This window comes from Alosa sapidissima, chromosome 7, assembly GCF_018492685.1.
Source record: "Alosa sapidissima isolate fAloSap1 chromosome 7, fAloSap1.pri, whole genome shotgun sequence".
NCBI classification, from domain to species: domain Eukaryota; kingdom Metazoa; phylum Chordata; class Actinopteri; order Clupeiformes; family Clupeidae; genus Alosa; species Alosa sapidissima.
The window spans coordinates 13,279,596-13,292,580 of NC_055963.1; the positions used below are offsets into that span (position 1 = coordinate 13,279,596).

General features: G+C 43.4%; 2 protein-coding genes across 4 annotated transcripts in view; one reads left to right on the forward strand and one right to left on the reverse strand.

The window, feature by feature from the left end:
* Nucleotides 1-2,128: 2,128 nt before the first annotated feature.
* her3 (hairy-related 3) lies at nucleotides 2,129-3,288 on the forward strand. The gene is made up of 4 exons (XM_042097792.1): nucleotides 2,129-2,256; nucleotides 2,367-2,462; nucleotides 2,552-2,633; nucleotides 2,783-3,288. The coding sequence occupies exons 1-4, from the start codon at nucleotides 2,206-2,208 to the stop codon at nucleotides 3,286-3,288; spliced, it is 735 nt and encodes a 244-aa protein (XP_041953726.1). The 5' UTR covers nucleotides 2,129-2,205.
* A 2,768-nt stretch (nucleotides 3,289-6,056) lies between these two features.
* The window catches only part of LOC121713623 (probable G-protein coupled receptor 153), a 33,109-nt gene continuing 26,180 nt past the window's right edge, over nucleotides 6,057-12,985 (reverse strand). For 2 of the 3 annotated variants that reach the window (XM_042098329.1, XM_042098328.1), the window contains exons 5-6: nucleotides 11,883-12,067; nucleotides 6,057-9,373 (exon numbers count right to left, since the gene is read on the reverse strand). In XM_042098329.1, coding sequence (XP_041954263.1) covers nucleotides 8,351-9,373; nucleotides 11,883-12,067 — 1,208 coding nt within the window. In that variant the 3' untranslated portion in view covers nucleotides 6,057-8,350. Of the gene's footprint in view, nucleotides 9,374-9,793; nucleotides 9,814-11,882; nucleotides 12,068-12,731; nucleotides 12,762-12,985 lie in introns of all 3 variants that reach the window. The other variant, XM_042098330.1, reaches the window with a different exon arrangement.

Below are 12,985 nucleotides of genomic sequence, written 5' to 3' on the forward strand. Positions count from 1 at the left end.
AGCGTGCCATGTTAACAAATCTGCATGCTTAATTGGAACAGAGCTATATGAGCTTCTTTTCTCCAAACATGAGCAATATACAAGGAATTTATATAAAAACAGTTTATTCAAACTGATATAACCACCAACTGACAATTAGTTCACAAATAATCCTGTGATTGTCCCGCTTATTTGTGCGTTGGAGACCAAGCTGTGGAGCTGTTATTTATTGCGATCATTTAAACTTCTTTTGACAGCAGCTTTGAATCTTTTGAAGTTTGCCAGTTCGCTTTGAAATATTCAGACGTAAGCTACGTAAAATCTGAGTTATTCTAGTCAACGAACACATTTGCCAATACTTGTGTATTTGTTTACCTGTTCACATGTACATTCACGTTTATATATTCGTTACCAAATAATCTACCATGTTTGTCACCTTAAACTATATAACGTTTTTGACATAGCATTGGTTAAATAGAAGCTACAATATTTAGATACCAATCCTCCACTCTCTCAAGGGTTCCCCTTTCGACTTAGCAGTTCCCAACAATGAGGCTTAGGGCATCAAAAGGCCTAGACCTTTGATTTGCCTATTTTGTGTGAGTTACATAAAAGGGCAGAAGAATGGATCAGTGACCAGCCTTTGCACATATATACTGAGGGCCTTTTCTTTCCAATGTGGACTCCTCAGTGAACACTCTCAGATGTAAATGCGGGAGCCACTCGCGCTCTCTTTTCCACACCATTTGCGCGGCAAGCCACGGCCCCTATCTAAACAGTCTCATTGTGTGTTTTCCAGCTCCAGTCTGAGCAACTTTAAACGTGGCCCATGGAACGACATCCAGCTTGTCGCGTGTCCACTCTCTAATGTACATAACAAATGGATCGTCATGCCCTTCTTAAATGTCCCAACTGTACATAGTGGCTTGGTGTTGCATATTTTTAGAAAGCAAATCCATTTCCAGGTGTAGCTTTTGATATTCAGAACAAGTAAGCGCTTCAAGTTTAAGTGACTCTTCAGCTGAATGGTCTCTCATACCAGCAACAGATTTGGACGTATCACTTATTTGTCCTTATTGAGACATTTGTTGGAATACCCACAGCACATACTTCTATGGTGGCCATTTGCTAGGACTTTCCCAGGGCAGAGTCTTTTGATAGAAAAGTGTGGAAAATCGAGAAGTAAGGGCCCCAAAAAGAGGCGTTCCGTCGATTCTCTTCGGTCCGCGCTCGACCTGCCGGGTATAGCATAGACTGGCCTATATTTGATTTGGAAGGATTAAAGAACTACATTTCTATGTCTGCATTTTTCGACATTCACATTTACTATTAAATAAAGTTTAATGTGATATAGTTATGTGGATGAAGTAGGCCTATATAATCCGCATGTTTATACGAATGGTGGGAATATCAAGTGACAACGTGGGACCATATCCTGGCTCTTATTGCCAGAAAATCGCAAGGCTGTGACTACAAGTGCGAAATTACCACGGTGCTGCCTTCGGGCCTGTGGCGTGAAACCTAAAAAGAAAAGAATGAATAGGCAAGGCTGGTACAAGCCCCGCAACGGAGAAACGGGCTATTTGTAGCATTATGTCCCATTTTATGGATATTCTGTACGCTTCCCTTTGCCCTGTACAATATCACCTCACACGTCGATCTATAGTTTTGCATGTAGGCCTAGTCGCAAATTCCAAAGACTTTTCTACGACACAAATTGTTTTGATGATTGTATTCGACACAATGAGTTATTTTTATTCGCAACGGACAATCTCACTAAATCCAACACACGAGTGGCCTGCCTTAGCCTTCTCTCTCCAATTGATCTATTTCCACAAATAAATGTAGAAAGAAGCAGCTACAATGCAAGGATAGGCTGATAAATGAAGTCCATTACTGTAACATGTTAGAGACAACGGGAAATAAATGTGTATTTAGACTTATGTTAAATGTTGCAGGCACCAAACTCCAGAGACAAAACATCTGACATTCAAATACACATGTGTTAATGTGAAAACTGTTCTGTTCACTTTTGATGTTTAAGGTTAAAAGTTTCTATCAAGAATTAAAAACAAGTGTCGTTGTTCTCTGTGTGACGCACCCCGCATTGAAATGTAAAGTGACTCTCACTATAAATACTCCAGCGAGACCGCATTCCTCCACTCTCAACGAGGACTAGTCAGAGCGCGCATTCGTCTTCACATACAGAACATTTTGACCTTTGTCATGGTTGCTGCAGCAGACTCAGAGAAGACCAAAGTCTTCAGTGGGAAGAAGGTGGGCATGCTCACATTGTTAAATGTTAAATTAAATCTTATTTTTTACACGACCCGATTATAGGCCTATGCAATTTCCTAATGTTTTTCCCCCCCTATTTGTATTTCCAGGTTTCCAAGCCACTGATGGAGAAAAAGCGAAGAGCTCGTATCAACAAATGTCTTGATCAGTTGAAGACCTTGTTGGAAACCTGCTACTCAAACAACGTACGTGTATAATGCTGACTGAATAGAAAAAGTCTTATTTGTTGATGTCAATTTCACTAAGTTAACAGTGGCTTGGCTTCTCTTTATAGATTCGTAAACGGAAGCTTGAAAAGGCCGACATACTGGAACTTACGGTCCGGCATCTGAGACATTTGCAGAAAAATCGCAGTGGTAAGTTTATTTTTTTTAAGAAAATTATATGTGTGTCCAAAACTTTCCCTTTTAAGAGAGCACTTATTTCTGCTTTACAAAATGCACTTAGTGACACTTAAAGTGCATGCAATCGACTAAATTGACAAAAAAATATCTTTATTCAGCAGGTTCCCCTATGCACACCGACTTTACCGAGTACCAAGCAGGGTTTCGTAGTTGCCTGGCTGGAGTGAATCAGTATTTGTTGGTAGCAGACATGGGCGGGAGCAACCGATCCGACATGCTGGCGCAACTCTCTAGCCGTCTTCTTCGCGCAGATGCGCGCAATGAAGATTTCAGCACCACGGACAGCGACTCGAGGAATCGCCAGTCAGCAGATCTTGGCGCGCAAAGACTGTCGCCAAATATGGCTCTGCGAGCGAATCATATAGTCGTGTCAAGCTGTGTTAGAGGTGCGGCAACCATCAGAAGTCATGGAAACGCAGTGAAAACGACAGAGTTACCAGGCAAAGACACTTTTCCTGGAGCCTGCCCGGTTGGAGTGACTGCTGCGAAACAACACAAGGGAAACTGCACTGCTGGTTATTTGTCCAGAGGCAGTAGCCCCACTGATGGACAGCATATTGATAAATACGTCATGCCCCCCTCTGACTCCTACTGGCGGCCCTGGTGACACATTTAGTACAGTATTTGATTAAATACACAGATAGGTTATTTTAGATTGTATAGATTGTCTATAGAACTATTTAATTACATAATTTGCACAAAGTAGATTCTATAATACACAACGCACTGTACTTTTGTATGCCCTTTCTATTTTTTTTAAATAAAATACTGAAATGTTGAATCTCTCTGAATCTCAATCGTGATTGATCACCTTGCTCCTCAGCATGATTGCCACCATCTCAAGCACAGTCTGTGTTTTATGTTGTTATAGAAGTATTGCGAACAGTAGACTATCTATCAACCACCCTGAAGTGTTGTGTTTTCCAAAATGACTGGAGTGACTGGCCGCTGAACCTCCGTAGCAAGAGTGTGATGACTGATGAATAGTTCATGATCCAGTAACTTATTCACTATTGCCCCATATAGATTAGACCACAGGACTTAATTATAACTGCATTTGCGAAGGTCTGGCATATGAGCAATTTCAACAATGAAGCTGAGAGGAAAAGCCAAAAACGTTCTAGTTTTCTGTTGGATACGGTGGGACGATATGTAAGGAAGTAAGTGCTTCTGTCACAACAGTGTCCACGTTGTAATATTTTGTCAAATAAAATAATCTATCAGTAGTAGTTCCTAGGGTTACGCACTAGCCTACGCAGTTCTGTGGGAGATTCTACAGCATACGTCCAAAGGAGTTAAGTGAGCGGTTGGAGACCGATCGTGCGCAAAAAAAGCTTTCATTCTGAAACCTGCATGCCGAATGCTTGTGAGAAAATACACTACCAGTAAAAGTCTAGGGTCACTTAGACATTTCTATTCCACACCATACAAGCTGAGATCAGTTGCATTGTTTTTTTTTTATCAGGGCAGCAGTTTTCAGATTACATTATGTGCTTACATAATTGCAAAAGGGTTCTCGACTGTTGTAGAAAGAAATGGCTGATCTTTAATTCAATATCTACATTGGCCATTATCAGCAACCATTCATCCAATGTTCCAAAGGCACATTCTGTTTACTAATCTGATATAATTTTAAAAGGCTAACTGAGAAAACATTGGAGAACCCTTTTGCAATTATGTAAGCACATAATGTAATCTGAAAACTGCTGCCTTGATTTTATTTTTAAAAAATGCAACTGATCTCAGCTGGTATTCTGTATATAATGGAGTGGAATGGAAATGTCTAAGTGACCTCAAACTTTTGACCGGTACTGTACATTCACCGAATGCTGATGCTGACTATTACAACTTTTCTGTCATCACCATTGAACATCAAACCTCGTTGAGACGAATACATCAATTTCCCTAACCTTTACCATTTTGCCCTTGGCGTATCTGGAGTTAGTCCACCCCAAAGAGAGTAGGCCCGGCCTACAGAATGCATGAATATGGAATAGACTACGTTTGAGTTAGTATTTCCTCAGTATTTCTTTACTTTTCCTTTACGTTTTATTCCCTTATTCTAATGGTCAAATTCGAAAATGTATCCTTTGGGGCTTTACAATCAATCCCTGACTGAAGGCAAGTGTTAAAATCACTTGAGAGTTTCTCTTCAGTTGTGGAGGCCCGTCGACTTTGCCTTATTACACTCGAAAGAAGACCGTTTTAAGACAAATGTGCACATGTAAGCCTGAATGGATTGGTACACAGTCATTTCCAGAAAACGCAGGAAATAGTTTTAACATCGTAAATGGTGACATTGGAGTATATGGCTTAAAAATTAGCCTATTCATTATTATTATTGTTGCAACTTGAACACAGCTTTAGATGTCTTACTGTTATCTTCAGTGAATTTGGAAAAGACAGGTTGTAGTATTCAAGGATTGTTACTTGTGTCATAAAATCAGCTGCTTTTTGGTGGGAGTAGAGGATGGCACCTTGCGGCGAGGAGAATTGGTGACACGCCCTTGCCTTTTCACGGCGCATTCAGGAGTGCGGCGCGCTGGGGGTGGTGAAAGGGAGTGTGGACCAGCCAAGGATGAGGGTGCCTCTCGAGCTATGCGAGCCAACTCGGAAGATCCTGTTTCAGTTTTTTAATGTGCTAAACGCGTCCCTTTGCCCTCCTCTACTTCCGAGACAAACCGTGGGGTTTTGACTCGTGAGCAAAGCCCCCCTGAATATTCAGCGGTCCGCCTTTTGGCCGTACAAGGAAGGACAGATCGCTTTATTGACGCTGTTAAATGGAATCGTCAAAGTAACCTCGTTCTCAGTGACAGTAACTTGCATTATAAATGGTGCATACTTTTGTTGTAGGCTGTCTTCCCCAACTTGTAGTTTGTAAATGCATTGAATACCACGCTGCCAAGTACGCACTCACTGAAACGTTCAACCAATTCCTATTAACTCTTAGCGTTGTTTAAGTATCCATCTAAGGGGGAGCCACAATAGCAGCGCAGCAGAGTTGAAAAGACAAGAAAAGGAGAAGAGTATCAAATTTGCATTAGACTGTGTCCAGTGGAGCGCTCTTAAAGCCAGACTTGCCTCGCTGCAAAAATGTGCCAGTGTTCGTCGGTACTCGTCTTATGAGTTCAGAACAATGGACCAAGCCAGTCAGTAAGTGCCATTTAGCTTCTTAGACTGCACTTACAGGTTTTATTGGTTCTGTCCAACAGGTGTGCAGGGTGACCATCATGATCACGACGATAAAGAAGGCACCCTAAACCGTCTTTTGTGTGCGTCAAAAACGCCACACCAACGTTATGAGAGACAATTCTCTCTTTTTTCTGCGATATGGTAGAAAACATATTGTTAAATAAGGGCAATAAAGAGTCAAGATGTCTTGAAAGATTTATTTTATTTTTCTAACCTTACATATTTTTTAGGCAGTATTTCAAAAAGTGTTAGCATCGTTAAAAATGAGAAGCGAGTGTTTTCATAAACGGTTGATGTAGCCTACACATTTTCTTGATGAACACTTCTCTCAGAATTAGGCAGAACGCCAGGGTTTCCATTGACAAACGCAAACACTTCAAACAATTCAACAAAAGTCGTGTTTCTCTTCATGTAAATGTAATTACTTCAAGCAAAGTCATAATATCAGCAACATAACATCAAACATCGTCCATTAGTTTGACAAAGTATTTAGAACCGAGGATATGTTACAAAATTACGCTCTGATATTTTTTTAACAAAACAAACGAAACGAGTTCTATTTTTCAAATCATAAATAACGTTAAACGTATTGATTTTTTTTTTTAAAAATAGAAGTGTTTATAGATGTGCATTATGTAATCAAAGTGTGGTGCACGGAAAAATGTAAACTAGAACGCACAGATCTCACAAAATCTCAGACCTCCGCTGGGAAAAAACGATATGGCCAAATGTTTCATTTAACATGTCAAAGTGCTTAACAAAATCTGACCGTGTTACATAATTGTATCATTATTTGAACAATGTCAAGAATAAAGAAGAAGTATCTCCACAAACAACATAAGGCTACTAAAAATCATTCTGGGTACTTTTCAAGTTGCAGGCAATATTGATTTTGTAGCTCTTCCTTATTTCGTCTTGGTGAATCATTGTCTAGCCCAAACAGAATATCATTGTAAATACATTCATTTAACGATAATACCCATTATTCTGGTAGATTACTTGACTTATTATCTAAATCTTGGCAAAATGTTGCATTGGCTATAATATTGCCCGGTATAGTCCTAAATGTTTGAAAAGATTTGGTCATTGTTACAGAATCAGAATGAGAAGACTCGCTGGCTAGTCACTCGCTGGCGCACTGGCTAGTCAACATGGCAGATGCCTGGCAGATTGTGGAATCCAAAAGCAAATCTTCAATGGCCGAAAGATCAGCTCAACTCAGCTGCACTTGCATGGAGCACCATTGGCGAGTTTCACAACAGTATTTGGCAAAGTGTAGCCTATATGCACACCCGTGCATGCTGGCAGCTAATGCTCAGCTAGGAGTCTGAACTCCCAACTCTTAATTAACAGTATTTAAAATGGACATCAGGGAATCCTAACATCCTGAATAAAGGAATCAGAATAGCAATACACAATGCCATCAGATGAAAATGCACATCTTTGACTCTTACATACAAGATATTTTAATATAGCAGAAAGCCATTTGATTGTGACCTGAAATATCTGGGCAAGTCTCAATAATAAAAACATTTACTGTAGGAAAATTATTATATTAATAATATACCTTGTCCTCTTCATAGTCAATTAAGTCCAATTAAGTTGCCCCTAGTTTCAGACACACAGTAGACTCTGTGGGTGCTTCTGACTTTTTCCTTCTCCTCTGAACATCAAAGGCCAAATCATAGTGAAGTTATGTATGTGCAATCTGAAAGTCCTTATCGACAATCCAGTACCAGCAAGGTCTACTTTAAACATCAGTACAAGAGGGAAATAATTTAGTATTAAATAATTACAACACATTTACACTTTTCATTTGACAGTATGACCCAACATATAAGGGATGAGAAAGAAGTCAACAAGGGCAATCTGGAACCTTAAACAATTATGGGCAGTTGTTTTCTGCAACACTTTGCAGAAAGAAGAAGAAACATTTTGAACACTTTAAAACTGAAGCACTATGTGAGAAAACACATTTCATTTATTCAATTATCAAAATAATAACACCGCACTGCCATGAAGCAAGATCTCCCTGTCCAAAATAGACAAACAGCCAAGAGAGAGGAACCGTGGCCCAGTAAACATGACGTGTAAACTGAGAGAGAAAAAAGAAAAAGTCAATGAATAGTTGACTGCCCAGAATCTTCTCCATAAACCTCTATTCCATCTTTATACTGAGCGTCCTCTTTAAAAGAATGAAAGTAAATGTCTAAATGACACACACAAAGCACTAAGGTCAGCACTGCTTGACTCCTTTTTGGACCTGACTGATGTTTCAGAGACCCCGGAGTGTAGCCTGCTGATTCTGTGACACAGGTGAAACTCTGTAAACTCTGTTTGTCCTCTTTGCCCTATCGTCTCTCCACTGTGCTCGTAATACAAAAACATTCCACTTGAATCAGAACAGCAGGTATTAATCAAAGCAATAATAGTCAAAGTAATAAGAACAGCAACAGTGAAAAGCTTGACACGGGCGCTTAAGTGGCGGAGCCGACCGAGTCGGAGTGGAAGGTGACGTATCCCGACGAGGAGGCCGAGGGAGAGCTTATAAAACTATTTGTGCTTCCTTTGCTCTCCATTTTCATGAGGAGTTTCTGCTCGGCCTCCCAGCCGCCCCCACTGCCCCCGCTGCCCTCTCCAGGGCCGGTCCTGTGCCTCTGGCTGGGGGAGGCGGGCGGCTGCTCGTGTCCGTGAGGGCCCGCGTCCTGGCTGGCCACGCACTTTGTTGTGTCTCTCGAGGAGCAGCCCTTCCCCGAGCCGCAGGTCCCCGTGCCGCCCGAGCATCCGGCGCTTCCGTTCCCTGCGCCGCTTGAGGTGCCGCTGACGGAGCTCTCCATTCTGCTGCCCCGGCGGCTACCACCGCCCCCTCCCCCTCCCCCTCCGGTGCCTCGTCCGGCGTGGTCCTGGGGCAGCTCGGTGAGAGCGCAGCCCCTGCCGTGGTCCGAGAGGCGGCGCAGCGCTTGCGGCTCGCGCTCAAAGTTGGTGAGGGGGAAGTGCGGGTAGAGGACAACGGCGTGCTGACCGGCCCCACCGCCACTCCCGTGCGGCGCCAGCACCTCGAACGCCTGCGGCAGCAGCGAGACGGCCGAGGCGCGGCGGTGCGGGCTCTTCATGGGGCTGGCCAGCGGCGTCTCGTCGATGAAGCTGATGACCTCGTCGCGCCCGAAGCACTTGAGGAAGTCAGCCTCGTGGTGCCGGTCGCCGCACATGCCCGCGACGGCAGCGCCGCCGCCGCCGCCACCGCTGGACAGCACGGCCACCCTTGGCAGGCCGCGGAGCGCGTAGCCGCTGTCCTCGGAGCGCCGGCGCTTGCGGTAGGGGCCGCCCTCCTCATGGTAGGAGACCAGGCTGCCCCTCCGGCGGTCGTGGTGGCGCGACGAGCTGTACTGCTGGATCCCAATGATGTCCTCTGTGGAGCCCCAACGGTGCAGGTAGGAGGGGATCTGGCCGCTGGTCCACATGTCGGTTTCGTCGTGGGAGTATCTTCTTGTAGGGGGCACCTGCCGCAAAAAAAGAAAGGAACGTCTTATCAGCATTCACTCAGAACGCATGGGAGACATGTTAAAGCAAAGAATGACAACACTGTCTCACAAAGACATACAGGCTTCTGGGGAGAATTTGTAAGGCTATGGAAATTACAGTGGGTTCATTAATGACATACAAAGGGAAAGCTTTACCCAACTGATCACTTTTACCCTTTGACGTGTTTAACTGTCTGTGCTCTTCTGTGTGTATTTGACAAACATGTTTATCATTGTGTTCTGTTTAACTAATGTTAATGGTTAATTACATTGTCATCACTTTTTCAATGAGAACAATCCATTACACAACTCACAAAACCAAAACTAAGAAAAGTTTTTTAAATTTTTTTATTTGGGGCACTATCAGAACTTAAGACACATCCACAAGTTCATACTCACATTCCACATTGTTCTGAGAACTAAGCAGGAAAGACGTAATGTCAGTTTTGTTTTAGTTATCAATCCACTGTCTCATACAGCTAGCATCCCAAAGCATACATCACAAGGCCCACAGCACCAGAGCGCCCCATTGTGCAGCAATCTTTTCTCAGTGCATGGTTGGGGGGGGGGGGGGGGGGGGCAGCAGACTATACAGAGGCCTGGAGTGTGAGTGTGCGCTTTGACCAGCAGGGGGAGGCAGAGCATTAGCATTGGATGAGAGAGAAAGGGGAGGGGGAGAGAAGGGGAGGAGCAGGAGTGATGAGGTACAATAGCAACGCCTCACCAGGATGCAGAGATCAAATGCTGGATCAAAGCCAGCAGGACTTTAAACAGGCCGATCGCGGGAAATGGCATAACTCCCGGACCCATGTGGAGGGTGCATTTTTATGTGGCAAAAAACTGATGGTATGAATCAGCTTTAGGGGTAATGCACGAGCAGTGGGACTACTAGAATTAGTAGAGGCTCTGCTTCTGCTAGTAATGCACAAGCAGGATCCCTTCCCATCTCCAAAATAAGCCGGGGCCCTGAAATATCAAACTACAGTCCATGGCCACACGACTACATTTTGAGAGTGTGAGGAATTCATCTTGGGAGACCAGGGCCCAATTTGACAAAACAACGCGTGATTTAGTGAGTGGCTGGAGGCTGGCCCTGACGTGCCGTTCTGTATATCTGCTGCGGTGGGTCGGGCATGAGAGGTGGCATTCGGGCATTACTCAACTCTACGCAATGCAGGAGGATGAGGTGGGCATACAGTTGGATGGTTTTGTAGCGGATCAGTGCATCAGCATTTTATTGCAGAATGTCATTGCAGCGGCACTCGACTGTTCAGCCCCAAGGGAAGGGGAGCTGTTGTCGTCTGGCGATTACAAACAACTGGCAAGTGCTCAATTTGGGTCACATTTTGCAATGAAAAGGCACAGAGATGGCACTGTGATGGATGTCTGGATGTGGAAAAGAGAGCTGAAGAGGAAGGGAGGAGGGAGAGGGGGTGGGGTGGGATTGTCTTAGGAATTGGGTTCTCTATTTTCCGGCCACGCTCTCAGCGTCCAGCCGTCGAGCACTGTGTGTGTCCAGCCGCCGTCCGTCCGGCAAATCTATTTTAGAAGAATCCTGACAAATTAGTGTCAGGACAAACACGGTTTAACGTGTGGCAAATGAGGTTAGACGGGCCACCAGTGCTCGAAGACTGTATGCTCAGAGACGACTGCTGGGATCTCAAGGTGAAAGAGGAGCATTTTACAGCTCTACTGCTAACTGGCTTTCATGTGAGGGGGCCACAATGAGACTTGGGTTTCTACGGATGATGGGTTTTCTGTTCCAGTGCCTTGTCCTAAGCTAGGCTGCTGAAACAGTTTCTTACTTAGTCACACGAACAGCTTGCAGAGGCACTTTCTAAATGTACGTCTTGGAGAAGAAAGAAAAAAAAAATGTTGTCAGGTAAGGTTCCTGTAGCCCAGTGGAGCATGCATGGCTCTAACAGTGAGTTCAGCCCCCCGAGAGTAACGCACACAAGATTTCAAAACGTTAGTGTCTGTACCACTGCCAGTTAGATAAAGGTGTTTGTTAGGTAGAAATTTAAAAGCGAGTGCAAACGCGAGAAATGACTCTCTAATTGGTGTTCTGAAGCGCTTGAAAGGCTGTGGGAGTTAAGCTTTGGTGCAAGCAGCAGGTAGCTTTGTCACACGTGGTTCTGCTCAGAGAGAGATAAGGAGTATGTGTCTGAAGATGAGGTGAGCATGGGCTTTGTTGGTCTTGTTTGCCAAACATTAGTCAGCCAGACTATTGTTTTGATTCATACGTCTCTAACGTCATGTCTGGATATGTCAAACAGCGTGTGAGTAATAGTTTTTAGAGATTTTTTCCCCTCTGAAACGGGGAAAAAAAAGTTTCCTGAAGGGAAAAGACAATCATGTAACAACTCTCATGGAGAGGGCCTGCAGCATGCACAACTGAGAAAATCTTCATATGTAGGTTCACCATACGAAGGTTCACTGCAAAGTATATCAATTTTATGAAATAAAAATAAAATTAATGGAAATATACCTGCAAGTACTGCATTTTATCTTCCTGTTGTTCCCTCAATGGATAACCCTGGGGCACACCCCTTTCTAAGGTTGAGAATTCGTACATGGCAATACGGTCTATCGTCATGATATCGGGCCCCGGGCTATAGTCATACGGTCTGTCATAAATTAAATCCGGATGAAAGGCTCCATCCTGGCTGTTTTCTGCGAATGCAGAAAGCATATATATCAGAATTCAAAACGAAATGGACTCAGATACACAGACAGACAGACAGACAGATAAAAAAAGGAATAGATCAAAAAGACAAGATCATCTTCTTATTTTCCATGTCTCTTCTTTGATGATTTCTGAACTGAAATTTGGTGTTAGGGAAGCTTTTGTTTAGGTGAAGACAAATCAATCAATATTGATGTCAGTATATGGCCAGTATTTTTCAGGTTCATTCTGGAAAAAAAAAATCTGTCTGAAAATCTTAGCTGCTGGCCATGGGCACATGGGTGATGCTGTACACCTGAGTGCAGAACAAAACAAAACAAATCAAAAATCAAAAGAAAACACCTACCCTCTCTGGAGAAAAGGTGGCACCTATGGTGAGGCATAATAAGACGTGCCTCTAAAACAAAACAATAATGTTAAATAATTTTACATTCGTTTTTTTTTATCGTTTGGGTCTGTGTTGACCCGTAGGGTTTAACTGGGCAGGTTTTAGTGTGGACTTTGAGGCATGAGCCTTTGAAGTACAGTGTAAAATGCTGATCTTGTGTCAGGCGTGGCCAGTTGCAAGATGAGAGATGAGATTAGCACAGGCATTAGCTTAGCATGCAGGTCAGTAGCTTTTGGAGAACAAGAAACAACCCTTATACATACAACTCAGCTGGGTTATACAAGGCAACCCTTCTGCAAAGAAGAGTAGAGAACTGGTAACATTAACAGCACAAATCGACACTATCACACACTAACCCCGCCCCAGCCCCCAAAAACACACACACACACTCACACATAAAAAGCACTATCACCCACAGTTCTTTTTAATGTACTAAGAATTACTGCTACATACTGCATCACAGCACAAATACCAACACACTTGGCAAGAGGGAAGGATGTCTAAGTTTTGGATAGTG